This window comes from Plutella xylostella, chromosome 11 (assembly GCF_932276165.1).
Source record: "Plutella xylostella chromosome 11, ilPluXylo3.1, whole genome shotgun sequence".
Classification (NCBI taxonomy): Eukaryota; Metazoa; Arthropoda; class Insecta; order Lepidoptera; family Plutellidae; genus Plutella; species Plutella xylostella.
In genome coordinates, this window is record NC_063991.1 from 3,337,980 (window position 1) to 3,353,131 (window position 15,152).

Below are 15,152 nucleotides of genomic sequence, written 5' to 3' on the forward strand. Positions count from 1 at the left end.
ATCTTTCAAGTAGCAACCCTATATAGCGAAACAAAACTGACTTTGATACTTGAAATTTTGCCTGTGACTACCTACCTTATTTCTGTATTTAAAAACAACTTACCATCCACAAAAAAGCTCATTATTCAAGCTAGAAGGTATTAATATGAAGGCTAATAGTGAAACCAATAAATATTTATTAAGATAACGTTATTACACTGTATAAAATATACGGATTTGTTGACAAAGGGCACACATAGTAAAAACATCAATTTCTCTTTTAGACGGCCTGTTCTGTTTCTTCCAGGAGTTAGAAATATTCCATTATAGAGCCCTCTTTTGCAATATGCCAGACGGTACTGTCCGATACTCCTATAAAATAAAATAAAAAATGCTTATTTGAAACTACCCTTAAATTAAGAAAAACAGAGTTACAGAATGAGAATTTAGAAGTAAACAACAAATATAACTTCAAGTATCAAAATGTTATGGTTTGACTCAACTTAAACCAGCTCAAACCTACAACCAGCGGTATGTAAACAATGTTCGACTTGGGCTCTAAACCTAGGTTTATTGATAAATGAAGCGTTGGTACTAATAAAATATGAATTATTACAATTAATACAATGTTACATACCCGTCATAGACGCTGTACGAGCGTAAACATCCTCCGAATTCGACAAAATGTGTCCAGCTTCATGTTCCGCTAAACATTGTATATAAACTCGATGAATAACTTCCCTAGCTTGACTACGAATATTTTTCTTCTTCTTCCTAATTGCAAACAAGCGTAAATAGTTGTTTTTATCTAGATTATGCTAATAATTAATAAGAAAATTGAAAAAACAGCCAACCGCCAACTGCCATAAACAATTGTTATGACTTTTATGTTTCTTTTCTAATGGTGCCAGGCTCCTGAAAATTTTAGTTCCTCAAACATTAATTTCATGAATTAATAGTTTCACTGTAGCGTTTAGGAATAGTACCTAAGTAAACTTATGAATCGATATATTCGGTTCTGAAAAAACAAAACGTAATTTTAGAGCTGTCAAAACATGATTCGCTTGTTTCTCGAAGAGTTATTAAGCTATCATAGAGCTTAATCAATAATTTATCAAACCCTTTGCATGTTCTATAAATATGAGGGAAAAAACAAAACGTCATTGTAGAGGCAACATTGGAAGTTTTTTAAATTTAAAATGAACATGGGATTGGCACATGAGAGTAGCGTAAAAATTAAAATAGCGAGGAACGTTATTGTTGTTTCAACACGATTGCGAGGATGTTAATAATAAAAACAACAATTACAAAATTATAATAATAAACTACTTACTTAGGTATGCGTTTTATTATCAACAGCAAAAAGATTGCCTCACTACCTCATTACAACGTAAATATCTTCAGGTGCCTGGTTTAGGAAGGCTTTTACTTGAAATTCATCATTATCCATTAACTATTTCAGGAGCAAGCTATTTTCTTGCCTCTTTTAAGGCAATCCTCATCTACTTTCATCTACTGCAATACTTAGATAAGTACCTATTTAACGTTGTCAAATAGCTTTCTTAGATTCAAATAGATGTCACTATCCCGCAAACTAGGTACATTGCGGTATTAAGTTATGTTCTCTTCTAATAAATCTTCTTCTTCTTCTTCTTCCTTGCCTTATCCTTATTTAGGGTCGGCTTTGTTGGTCGTGTCACGCCATTTTACCCTATCCTCTGTCATATCCTCATTCACTCCACACTCTCTCATATTTTCTTTCACGCAATCAAGCCAAGTCTCTTCTAATAAATAACCCTTTGTATAACATCAATAAACTTTGCTTCTACTACCAGCGCCGCGATCAAGCTACTTTTTCAACATCACCAAAGGTTAACTGGTAGAAAATGCTGCTAGCATTAAGTTCGCCTTTGTAACAATTTATTTTGTTCAATAAAGAGTTTAATAATAATAATAAGCTACCAAGCCTTTTCAGCGGCCTTACCATACGCATAACATAGAAATAATAGACATCACAGACTGAAACAACGTTTAATGTAAACGACACAACAATAGTTTGGCAGCCGCTCAAGGTCGAAGCTAACTACTCGCGCTTCCGAACATCAATTACTGAGCTTTTCACGACTACTATACTAACTTATAGCTTTTGGGTGGATGTCTACAGGATGTTGTAGAAATTATAAGCTTTTAAAGATTCTTAAGTATCTGAACGTAATTCTTAGACACATTTTTATCATAGTTAATCCTAACAGCATAAGTTCTTATCCTGGAAACCAGCGAGATCTCAATATCAAATAATTTTACATAGTGAGTCGGGGCAAGCGCGCCATATTTTTTTCATAGATGAATTCAACTCAATATAATATATTATATACTGAATTGAACATGTAAATTTATAAAATTTACAATATTTGGTTCTTTGAGATTATAACGTTACGTTGATTCAGTGAATCTACTGATAAATTTATGTTATTATGTTCAAGACTTTTAATCCTCGAGGTGAGTGAGATGACTCGCAAGCTAGCAAATCCTTTCACCACGGTGACAATGTGACAAATCCTAATATTTAGCTGTAATGTTTGTCACCAACACGCTAAGAAAAAGAAGAAGTTAGCTAAGTAGAAAATGCCAAATGACGAATAATTATTGGTATCAGAAAATTTTACTGGTACAAAGTTAGCCTTGTTCTCTATCCATTATTCTCGTCACACTGAAATATGTGTGAAGTATTCTACAGAACTGAGAAGTACTTACTTTTCTCTACTGCACATTATAGTAATTTATGTGACTGCTCAAATTGTAAATTACTTGTAAATTATGTTAATTACGTACTTTCGTAGGTACTGATTTCAGTCCTAGTATTAGTTATTTACACTTACTTAATAGTTTAGATTTTCTCATCATCATACCTCTACATATTAATATTTTTTTGTATTTACGTTTCATAATTTGCAGTTAGTAGTTTTTGAACGCTTATCACACCATTGAAAATATAAAATATGCACACCCATACATAAATATTTGTACATAATATTTGATTCATTACTGAATTAGTGTTTACTTTCCTAATTTTAGATAATACAGTATACAGTAGATATACTTGGCTACCTCTACCTCTAGAGCATATAAAATAATTCCTACCATACATACCTCCTTCACAACCTAACATTAAAAAACTAAAACCTTATTCTCATGGCAGTATCATTTATAAACTTCATAGCCGCTCCTAAACTGCAAAGAGTCTACAAAAAACAAATTAGTCCAGTTAATAAATGACAAAAAATTAGGTGTAGAGTGCGTGAGCAGGTAACTCAGCGATTCCTTCAGAAACTTGTTCAGGGGGCTTAGGTTGTTAACATACCAAAAGTGCTGACTCCTAGGTAATGAGCGGGGGGGAGGGGAGGGGGGTAAAGGTACGAATTTTGAGTTTTTCGCTTATATCGCAAAAACGGTGCATCGGAGAGAAGTACGTAGGTACTTCCAGATAATAAAATAGAGTTCTTAAAATTATCTAAAACTTTCATATCACACTTTTTTTTCTAATTCCTAACCGTATTCGAGTTATATACCCTGGGAAATTTATTGAAATTGAAATTTACAAGAAAAATTCATTCATGTCAAAAAATTCTTAAATATTGCATCATATTGTCTAAACCTATACATAAAAAAAATGAATAGGAAAGAAGTTGTAGACTGTTAAAATTTCCTTTTAGAATATATATATGTCGCAGGCAACTGGTTTAATCTCCTGTTTGATTGAACCACTAGCCCGTTCATTGGATGGCGCTATTCAGTTGTATGACTAAAAGACAACTCGTCAAGTCGTTGATTGTAACGTTCGACGTTTTGACTGAACGTCATTCAGCGAAGTCGTTGAATGGGATATAGTATAGCAACTTTGTAATGTCTGGTTAGGGTGAACATGACCAGACAAGAGTATGTTACAAAGCTCTTATCTCACAAATTAACTAAACAATAACAATAAACGTACCTTCATATTGTTGTTCATAATTATCCAGTTTCGCCACTTTTTTTCTTTGAAACTATCCGCCCGCGGCGTAATAATAGGTAAATCCATGTTGTCACACTATTTTAACACAAATAACGCACTTTAAAGCTAATTTATTTGCAAAAAACTAGCAAATTAGCAATATAGGTGCTTTTTTTGTCAGCTGTTAGCTGTTAGACGCCATATTTGTTTTATTCACCACCTGACTGATTTTAAGTCAGCTAACTAGTTGGACGTTTTGTGACGCTTGTACAATCAACGTTCGGCCTAGTCATTCAACTGAACAGCGCCATCCAATGAACGGGCTAGTGGTTCAATCAAACAGGAGATTAAACCAGTTGCCTGCGACATATACATATGCTGGTTAATGTCCAACCCGCCTAAAGTTACAGCTATTTTACTTACACTTAGGCTTACTAACTTGGGGAGCTATGTCAGTGACTTTAGCCAAATTCAAGTTTTAAAATAGCTGTAACTTTAGGCAAGTTGAACATTACTCAGCATATGTACCTATGTTAACAACCTAAGCCCCCTGAACAAGTTTCTGAAGGAATCGCTTAGTTACCTGCTCACGCACTCTACACCTCATTCATTGACTGGACTGAATACATTGCTTTTCGGCCCAAAAGATCAAATTCAAATTCCGAATTCTTTCACTTCCTGAAAGAGGTTTTCACGTATAGTGCGACATACTTATCTGTTCCGGTGAGAGCGAACTAAATTGATCCATATCTCATTATTTACTAATGAATTATATATTGATATAGATTAGATGGCGGGTTTATTGATACCACAAGAGCGAATTACCACTACTGGCAAACTTAAAATCTTATAGAATGAAGAAATATTACATATTTACGTGAGCTGTCACCGGAACAGATAAGTTTGTGGCACTGTACCATCACTATTCATTTATGTTCAGTGAATAAATTTACAGATTCTGAACGGTTCATCAACAGTCGATTGTCCCCGGATTAAGTGACGTTATCGTTCTATTGGCGGGACAATCGACTGTTGATGAGCAGTTCGGGTATCTGAGATAAAAAACATACATTTAGCACAGCTCCGCCGCACCCTCTATGGTTAAGTCGTAGACTAATAAATTAGTATATTAGTCTATGGCAACGGTCAGCAACAGGCGGACCGCGGTCCGTTTGCGGACCGCCAAAGGTTGAACTTCGGACCGCCAAATATTGTAATGTACATAGGCATGTCGAGTATAAATAAATACATACTGTACTACCACAAAAAACTTTGAACACTGTTTAAGAAGTGTTTAATACGAAATTACACAGATTTTGTAGGCGATTGACAGCGCAAAACATCTGTTAAATACCTTCTAAGTTTTTGTGGTAAGGCCCATAATATTTTGAACCAATCTAACTTAGTAGCTACCTAATCTAATTAATCTGTTTTACAACATCGACATCGATCAAAAACATCGCGCCGCGCCGCCCGCGCCGTTATGTCGCCGCGCGCGCTCTGTTTATAGGTACTTATAGCTTCTCCGACGACCATAATAATTATAATAAGGAGAACTCTGAAGAAGACATTGCAGGGTTTACAAAATTTTTAGCCGATCTTAGCAACGAAATCGCCACAAGGTTCCAAGACTTTGCAGAGATGGGCAAGCTATCTCTGTTTCTTAAGTCACCCTTTGAAGTTGATGCAGCCGCCGCATGGACAGTTGTGGCTGCCAAGTAAAAGTCCTTGCTGCCAAGTTATTTCATCTGCCAAGGTGTCACTTCAAATGGAAATAATCGATCTGCAGAGAATATGTGTCTTTACAAATATATATAAAGGTGTCAACTGAAGAATTTTGGGTCAAACATGTCCAAGAAAAATATCAAAATTGCAAAAAACTTGCCATCAATATTGCGACTATGTTTGGTTCAACATACCTACATATACGAAACATCTTTTTTAAATGATTTTTTTAAAAAACAAATATCGTTTGAGATTAACAGACGCTCACTTAGAAGACACTCTTCGAATAAGCTGTTCTTCACGAGAACCAAACTATAAAAACCTGGCTTAAGGCCGCCGATGCAATTTTTGTCACTAATTTTAGTAAGTTATAAATAGCTGTAAGTAGTTATTATCAGTTTTTTTTTCTGGACCTTTTAAAATTTTTCGACCATTATCCGGACTCTACCTAAAACTACTTGCCGACCCCTGGTCTATGGTATAGTCTTCCAAAGAGGTTTTCACAAAGCACTGCTTAAAGCTAAGTGTCTACCTATCGGTATCCTACGTATCGCATCCAACAGACTGTCATAAAATATGTATGGAAAAACGGCGTCGGTAATACCGATGAAGTGGAGTGTATTTATATACAAACAATATACTGAATGCGATATGTCCGTTGCACGCTTACCTTAACACCGACTCCGTATTCTAAGCTTCATAACCTCTAAAACTTCCACCTCCTTGGCAGGCGGAGCTGATCTACCGGCCGCACCCGCGCACGGTGACTCGGCTCGTGACGTCACCGGAGCCCCCTCAGCACATGATCAGGGTCCGGGTGAGACCCTCCATCATCCTGAGGGAGCTCGACAGGATCCAGTACAAGCGCCGCCCGGAGCTGTCCATCTCAGCGGTGGATGACTTCTACAGGGAGCAGAGCACCAAGGTAAGATCTCTTCACAATCATCATCATTACAATCACGTCCCCACAGCTGGGGCTAGGGTCTCCTTCCAATGAAGGAAGGGTTCTACGCCTAGGCGACAGCACTGGCCTAGTGCGGGTTGGTTAATTACTTGTCTCAGGTCGTCGGTCTAACTGGCCGCGGGCTTTCTCTTGTCCAAGTTCACTCGGGAACCGGCGTTAAATCAAATGTTTTTACCGCATATAATTATGTAGGTACTGCTATCATTTACAAATAATACTTTAGTAGGTAATGAATGTCATTTATCACCTGAACTTATAATGATTGTCTTCTTTGCTCTAACATTCACAACTAATTCTCACGAACCCCCTAAGTCACCTGCTATAATAATATACCCTTTGGTCGGTTTTCACAGTTGTTGTTTCGGGCCTTATCGCCAAGACCACCTATAGGTACCTAATTTACATAGGCTTAAGCAACATCTTCTCTTGCTATTATAACTTACATCTTGTAATCCTGTCCCTCACCCCCAGGACTTCCAAGACGAGTCTCGCCGCATCCGCGCCGACACCGCCTCGCTGCTGACCCGCGCGCGCGCCATGGTGCCCCGCGGCTCCTCCGTGTCGCCACTCGACACCGTCTACAAGTGAGTACACTCGACACATCTACTAGTGAGTACACTCAACTAACTTCGCGTCCCCACTGCTGGGTTTTGGGCCTAGTCCACACGCGGGCCCCAACACAAGCAAGCTTTTGCTTAGAGAGTTGTCGGCTGGGACACCCGACTGATAGATGTTTTCAAGCTGCCCGAAGGCCTCTGACTAGGCTTCACGGCTGCTGCCGAAACAGCAACGTCAAAACAACTGCTTGAAATGGGTACGGCACGACATACCTAATAGGAAATTTAAGTGAAACTGTTATTTGATGATGGGAACAAATCTATGGAAGCTGGTAAATAAAACCAGTTGAAACGACTTTCTAAAATAATACGTGTTTACGTGTATTACGTCCTGTCATTAGGAGAATAAAAACTTCCTTCCGACGAATATATTTCAAAATGGACAACTTATACAGATTTGTCGTAATAATATTTTTTTGCTCCCTTGAAAAGAGCTATCCAACGATGTTTGACTCATCTTTATTGGACATAGGTCCCAAAACGCCCATCCTCTTTTCCCCCCAGAATACAGTAATGTTTTTACAAATTAAAGCGTGGACCCGACGGTGTAGTGATTAGTTCCCCCAACTGCTAACTCGGGATCGATTTCTTGCGTGACATGTTTAAAGATAGATATTTGTGCCCTGCTCTATAACATCAACATATTTATTCACCTTGACCTTCCTAGCGACGTGGTACCATTTAAGAAACGGATGACATTCTCATTTATAAATACCTCCAGCCAAATATTTTCACTGTGTGAATCACAAAACATAGCTAAGCATTATTCCCCAGTGAATAATATTATTAGTAGTTTGTTTTATAGTAAACACGTGCAGCTGCGCATTCTTGCGTTTGGCATTGAAACGCAGTTTAGTTTTGTAAATTCTGCAGTTTTGAATTTGTGTAAGCGAGACTTGCTTAATACACTCACAAGCAATGAAAAAGTTCACGTCACAATAGCACCTAATTTATTCCTAATCGGAAAAGGCTAGTTATGAAATGACTATCCTACTAATATTATAATGAATGCGAAAGTTTGTGAGTACTTATGTGTGTTGTGTGTATGTTTGTTACTACTTCAGGTCAAAACGGCTGAACCGATTTTAATCAAATATGATAAGTATGGAGTTAGCTGACACCCCGGATTAACACATAAGCTAAACTTTTTAAACTTTTTTTTTCAAGCGAAGCTCGCTGGAACATCTAAAAAACAGAAGGACATGATGGGATGTATGTTATTTTGTGTCTATGTGGCCGACCGGCTATGTATCAAACGTAAAGCACCCTTCACTGTTTGCCAAATACCACACCCGTATCATTGTAAGGTCTCTATCACTGTCAAGGTGTTAGCGAGGTGAGCGCTCGCCTGTCGCGCCCAAGACAATTAAATCCTATTTTTATCGCGTCTTTATGAGTTACCTGTTCCTTATCTATGTCTGGTGCACCCTGCGGCTGCAGCACGGGTTTGTTATCGATGTCGATAATAATATACTTATGTCAATGTTTAAAGCGCCTTCCACCAATCACAGCGCCGTATTTTATGGTGAATCGTGATATATAGAGACGTTTATCTTCGAATTTCCTTTAAAGTGGGAATGCTGGGTCGAAAGGCGCCTTAGCACTCATGGTAATTGTAGCATCATAATTTGAAATTTCATCAGAATCGGGTTTTTTTTAAGTTAGTCTCAAAGGTTAGGTATACCTACCTATGTGCCTGCTTCCATACATATTAATCCTTTTTATTCGAAACCGGTACCTCAGTTCAAAATGCTGCACCGTTTCGTCAAACATCTTTAATCATTTATCAAACGTCTAATCTCTAGCGCTTACGCCGGGAAGCGTACATGGGATTTAAATTTAGAATCTGCAAATGCTAGCCAATCGGCTTTCGTCGTTGGTAAATATATTTTTTAATGATTCATTTGATGTGCGTTTTGTTTTGTATCTTTCGCGGCGGATATTAGATATTGCTGTGATGGAAATAGGCGTGAGTAATACCTCTACAGAGTCTACAGGGTGAGAAAAAATAATACCTCTACAGGGTGTTAAAAAAGGGCAAGTTTAGTAAGCGGAAAGAGCAAAAAAAGACAACAAAGTCAAATTCTTTTTCAACAGAGCGTGTAGGTACTTAGGTATTACCTAGGTTCTTTACTAACCCAATAAATTGTATCATCATCGAACCACACCTAGGGCCACTTGCAGAAACATATTAAATCTAGATTTAGTGTCAAATCTCGATTTAATAAACCGAGATTAAACTCGATTTAAATTTGACACTAAATCGAGATTTAACACTAAATCTAGATTTAATATGTTGGTGCTAGTGGCTCCTAGTGATGAACTGCTTACTCCTAGATTCTAAAAACACCACCGGCAGCCGGAACTGGCGAGCACGGTACACTAACGAGCAGTGAAAAAGTTCCACCTGCCTTTGACATTCCATAATGTCACTGGAACTCTTTCATTGCTCGTGAGTGTAGTTGGGTGAGGAAATAACAGGGTCACTACTGGAAACACAGTTTTCAAAATAGCAGGTGGCTAGATGAGGAAATTGAGGAAGGCCGAGGAAAAATTGTGGTGGATTCTTGTTGGCTGTGTGATTAATTAGATAAATCTATCTAATTGAAGATCAAAACATTCAAACGAACATTGACATTTCGAATTAATAAAAATCTAAATTGGCTAGCTGTCAAAAACACCAGACACAGTTTAATTGTGTGCGTCAGATTAGAGGTGATGTTTAAAAACAACAAAGCATTTATAAAATGTTTAAAAACAAACGTTGATGTTAACTAACTACTTAGGTACATAACTTTAAGAATGGAAAGTTACAATCGTGATCGCGCTAACGTTTTGCAATCTTTCACTGCTGGATATAATGACGCTTCTCCCAAGCGAAGCGCCACAACACTCTATCCTAGGCCTTCTTCAACTCAACTTAGTGATGATGTGACATAACGCAGCCCAACCCATCCAATAGGGCCGCACCCTTATGTAGCATTGCCTTTTATTTATTTCCTATACCTACTACGATACTAAAGTCCTCCTTTCCTATTGGCCGCCTATTGAATAATAGATATCCACTGCAGAAATGGTGTGTTCTGTTAAATCAATAAAGTAGTATCCTATTCAGTTACTTTCTCATTATAAAAATAATAATAATATGTGGGGACATCTCACACACGGCTATCCGACCCCAAGCTCGGCAGAGCCTGTGTTATGGGTATCGGACAGCTGATATATCTACACAAATACATAGATAGATACATATCAATTATAAAAATAAATATCAACACCCAAGACCCGAGTACAAATATCTGTCTTTAAACAAATATCTGCCCCAGCCGGGAATCGAACCCGGGACCTTCGGCATAGCAGTCAGGGCCACTAACCACTACGCCATTCGACCGTCTAAGTCATTAAAATCAAACTTTCCTCTCCCCCGCAGCTATAACTACGGCGAGCCGGTCCCGTACCGGTTCTCCAACGACGCGTACGTGGCGCGCCTGCTGCTGCCGCTGCGCAGCGCCCACAGCGTCGTGAACCATAATGTCAAGAACATCTCGTTCTACCACGAGCCGGCTAAGCGGTTTACTGGTTAGTATACACATGGAATCCATGCTGGCCTGACTGAAGGGCTAGATTGGGAAAAAAAGTCACAGCCATCCAAGTAGAAAAAAAGGCGGATGGAATCTCGCTAACCACACAACTGAGGCACAACAATGGCGGCGACATGAGAGTGTGCGGCGAACTGACTTACTTTGAGTGTGAATGTGTGTGTGTGTCGAGCTCATCGTAACAATGAAATCGACTCACTTTAGCAGCCTCAGTTTTTAGTTAACGCGCTTCCTTGTGCCTTTTTGTCTACTTCGATGGTCACAGCACACATAATCGTTATGTAAAGTGTGCTCACACGGCGAGCCGGTCCCGTACCGGTTCTCCAACGACGCGTACGTGGCGCGCCTGCTGCTGCCGCTGCGAAGCGCCAACAGCGTCGTGAACCACAATGTCAAGAACATCTCGTTCTACCACGAGCCGGCTAAGCGGTTCACCGGTTAGTATACGCTTGCAATCCATGCTGGGGGTTACCACCGCTGGACTTTAATAATCAGCGTCGCTCGCTTGTCAAATCTGACAGATGTTTGACAGGCCAGTGACGCTGCTTATGACACTGCTGGTGGTACGAAAGCTGATTTGAAAAATATACTCCTGAGCAATTTGGGTTGCGAATGTGCGTGTGTTTAAAATGAGAACGCTAGCAGACAGTCTTGACACTATTAGAGTAAAACTAAATTTCTGTTAACTATGTACAAGTATTTTATTTATTTGTATTAAGTAATTGTACTTATTTATGTATGTAACGAGCCCTATATCTTATAATTATTAAGTATTTAAGTATCTCCCTATTCAAGTCCCCACAACTATTTTATCTCCCCACCCTTGAATCCAGAAAACTGTCGTCCCCACGGCAGCTTAAAACCGTTACTTACGGAACAACTTCCGCCCCCTTACCGACACTAACCAAAATTACATACCCTATTGTGTGGCCCTTCCCTTAGGTCGCGGCCATCTTGCCGCGGTGCACTACTCTGGCAAAAAGGCGTTCTCCAACCGGGTTCCTCTATACAAGCACTTGAGTATCCGGGACGATGTCAACCTCCTTTCCTTCTACGCCAAGAACCGCCTCGCCGCCTGCGGTCTGGCTGGCGACAAAGCCACAGGTACTTAGACGACATGCCGCTAACATCAAGCTTCAACCCTTCGCTTCTCTCTTTAAAATGTGTATTAAAATTATGCCCGTCAACGGATAAATTCGTAATTCTGTAGTTTTCATCTTCCTGTCTAAGTTTAGATGCATTGATAGAGGATATGATTGAGTCAGAATAGAACCCAAGTCTTATACGTTTGGTTATAAGATTCGTATTAACATTATTAAAGTCACCAATTTCTCCCTCAAGAGGGATCCATCAAATATAGATTTGGGAGCATTAACTATAGAATGGTTTTCACTTTCATCAACGTCCATTCTCCACGTCACGAAACAGTTTCACGAAACCATCTCCAAATAATGTTTCTCACAGGATATCTTCCGTAGGCCGTCGGCGTTGCCCCCGGTGCCTCTACAAGTGTGACTTGGAAGAACATTACAAGGGTAGACTCGACTGGACCAACCGCCATCTTGCTCCGCGCTGTAAACACCTCCCTGTCTTTGACGTGATCAATCTACTTTCGTTTTATGCCAAGAATCGCTACCACCCCTTCGACTCGCCCGAAGGCCGCCAGTGATACCGTAATAATATACTCAATGTGATTGAATGACATTCTGAATGGGAAGGGTTTATGTGGATGATATTCTAATTTTGCGCCACCCGGAATGATTCAGCGGTTTTGAAAGTTGCGCAAGATATTTCCGATTTTCCGAACGAAACAAACGTTTCGTCAGTTTACGAAGTTACGAGTTTATTCGGTAGGCGGTGCGCTAAAATTAAATCTCACTCTCTGGCGGCGCCGCCAGGGCTAAAGCAGAGTTGATAAGTCGTGTCTAACCTCGGGTGGTCTCTTGCAGCGGGTGACAAGGTGGAACAGCCGACGACGGCGCTGAGTGCGTAGGCCGAGGGCCGGCGCGGCGCGGACGCCACAGACAACTCTGGTCTGTGACTCTTGTCTATGCCCGCTCATAGTCTATGGCTACCCGCCCGCCCCGCGCCAGTCCCCACCAAAAAGGTCGAACTAACAGATATAAAACCTATTTTTCTATTCACTTTTCTAGTCATTGTTAAGAGCTCTGCGAGCAGGTCTTGAGAGCCGCGCTATCGGAATAACAGAACTGATTTTTATTTTATTTTAAATAAAGATTTATTTTTCAACAGTCCGTTCGTTTTAATGTCCGCATGCGACCCTAATACCCGGCTCTAACGCTTCGCTGACTACTAATGGATTAAAACAAACCATACCTAAGTATCTATTTATATTATTAAAGTCCATATAAGTACCTAAATTATAACTACGACATCAAGGCTACACTCATCCGAAAACCACAGAAACCTAGATTGACCTGAATTTTCAAAACACAAAAATACTAGCAGCAAACTCAGTCAGCTTCAAAGCTTACACTCAGCATGACCACACATGGTAGGCCCTACCTATTGATAGGAATTTGAAGCGAAAGATCATGAGAGTGCCAGCGCAGCCCCAGAGGGCTTTATCATCAGGCTTGAGCTCTGGGGCTTGGCTTTGGTGGAACCAGGAATGGCTGCTGAGCTGCAAAAGGCTGTGAATGCTCATTGTCAACTGTCTTGTGTGTTTGGGGTTTGTTTCTTTTGCTCTTTGGAAGGTTTAGATCTGGCAAAATATAAGATGGTAAAAGAATATCAAAAACACCCTAGTTATTGGGTCATCAAAAAGAAAACCCCTTGCCAATCCACAAATATCCTAAAAGACCTAGATCAAAAGCTGCAAACCCCAAACGCACAAAGCCCCAAAACACCAGCTAACCTTGGTCCCGGGGCAGTGAAACTGGTCCCCTGGAGACCGAGCCGCAAGTTCCAGCCCATGAAGACCATGGAAGACCCCGGCGAGGAGCTGAAGGCTGCCAAGGCGGATCGAGAGGCGAGGTTCAGGGCTTCGACGCTGGAGCCCGACTTCGCGCCTGCGGCAGCGCAGGTCGACCTGACCGAGATCAAGAGGAAACGGCAGGAGGAGGCGAGAGCTGCTGAGGAGAAGTGAGTGTAATTCATTTATTACAGATCCACTTTTTTATCTGCAATCGATTCAGTCTTCGCTGACTTGCAGAGCTAATGTGGGCATCGGCATTAAATCTATAGCTGTCTTGCTTTGACAGTATACGGACAGAAAGAGACAGGAATCGATTTAATGCCGACATTTCTGCAACTCGAAATTAACCCAGTAGCGGCCGAAAAAAACGTGGAAGTTAATTTACATACTTAAAACCGAATTTGCTTTCAATGTATTTACTTTTATTATTTTAAATGGTTGTGAAATTGTGAATGGCACGTTTTAAACCAATCAATTATTTCAGGGCGCTGAAGGAGGAGGCCAAACGCGAAGCAGAACGCAAGGCTCAGGTAAAGTTTATTCTAATGTACTTAAACATGAAAACAAAATTATGTCTCATCTAACATTTAACCATAACATTTCAACCCCCAGGCCGAAAAGGAAGCAGCCGACAAGAAGAAGGCCGAAGAGGAAGCCAAACGCAAGGCCGAAGAGGAATCCCGTAAAGCCGAAGAGGAGGCCAAGAAAATCGAAGAGGCTCGCTTAGCTGAGGAGGCGCGTTTGGCCGAAGAAGCCCGCAAGGCCGAAGAAGAGGCCAAGAAGGCCGAAGAGGAGGCCAAGGCCGCCGAAGAGGCGCGTTTAGCCGAAGAGGCACGCAAGGCAGCTGAGGCCGCAGAAAAGGCAGCAGCCGAGGCCAGGTTAGCGGAAGAGGCTAAGTTGGCTGAGGAAGCGAGGATAGCCGAGGAAGCCAGGCTGGCTGAGGAAGCTCTGGAGGCTGAGAGGCAGGCGGAGCAGAGGAGACAGGAGGAGCTGGCCAAGTTGGAGGAGTTGGAGAAACAGAGCCAGGAAGAACATGAGGCTGAGCTCGCAAGACAGGTATGTAACTACTGGACTACTTCTACTAACTTAAAAGTAACAAATAAAAAAGTCATTTTTTTGTCTCAGATACTAAATTAACAGATTCTGAAACGGTTCATCAACAGTCGATTGTCCCACGAATAGTCGGCACGATTCATGGAACAATCGACTGTTGATGAACCGTTACAGAATCAGTAAATTTTTTAAATCTGTTTCTGGACCTGGGTTTTAAAAAATTGGCTGTCGCAATACTCGCAATTTCCATTTTTCAATAGGTATAATAATTGACTGACAATTTCTT

At 40.4% G+C, this 15,152-nt stretch overlaps 1 protein-coding gene and 1 long non-coding RNA gene across 5 annotated transcripts in view; one reads left to right on the forward strand and one right to left on the reverse strand.

The window, feature by feature from the left end:
- LOC105380610 (uncharacterized protein CG45076) overlaps positions 1-15,152 on the forward strand; it is a 30,074-nt gene that overhangs the window by 13,342 nt on the left and 1,580 nt on the right. For 3 of the 4 annotated variants that reach the window (XM_048624079.1, XM_048624082.1, XM_048624081.1), the window contains 7 exons: positions 6,426-6,620; positions 7,131-7,243; positions 10,707-10,855; positions 11,818-11,979; positions 13,770-13,980; positions 14,298-14,343; positions 14,426-14,869. In XM_048624079.1, the coding sequence (XP_048480036.1) occupies positions 6,426-6,620; positions 7,131-7,243; positions 10,707-10,855; positions 11,818-11,979; positions 13,770-13,980; positions 14,298-14,343; positions 14,426-14,869 (1,320 nt within the window). Of the gene's footprint in view, positions 1-6,425; positions 6,621-7,130; positions 7,244-10,706; positions 10,856-11,171; positions 11,313-11,817; positions 11,980-13,769; positions 13,981-14,297; positions 14,344-14,425; positions 14,870-15,152 lie in introns of all 4 variants that reach the window. The other variant, XM_048624080.1, reaches the window with a different exon arrangement.
- LOC125489184 lies at positions 258-843 on the reverse strand. Its single transcript, XR_007266796.1, has 2 exons — positions 617-843; positions 258-351 (listed from the first exon to the last, which is right to left on the reverse strand). It is a non-coding gene; the product is annotated as an uncharacterized LOC125489184 (long non-coding RNA).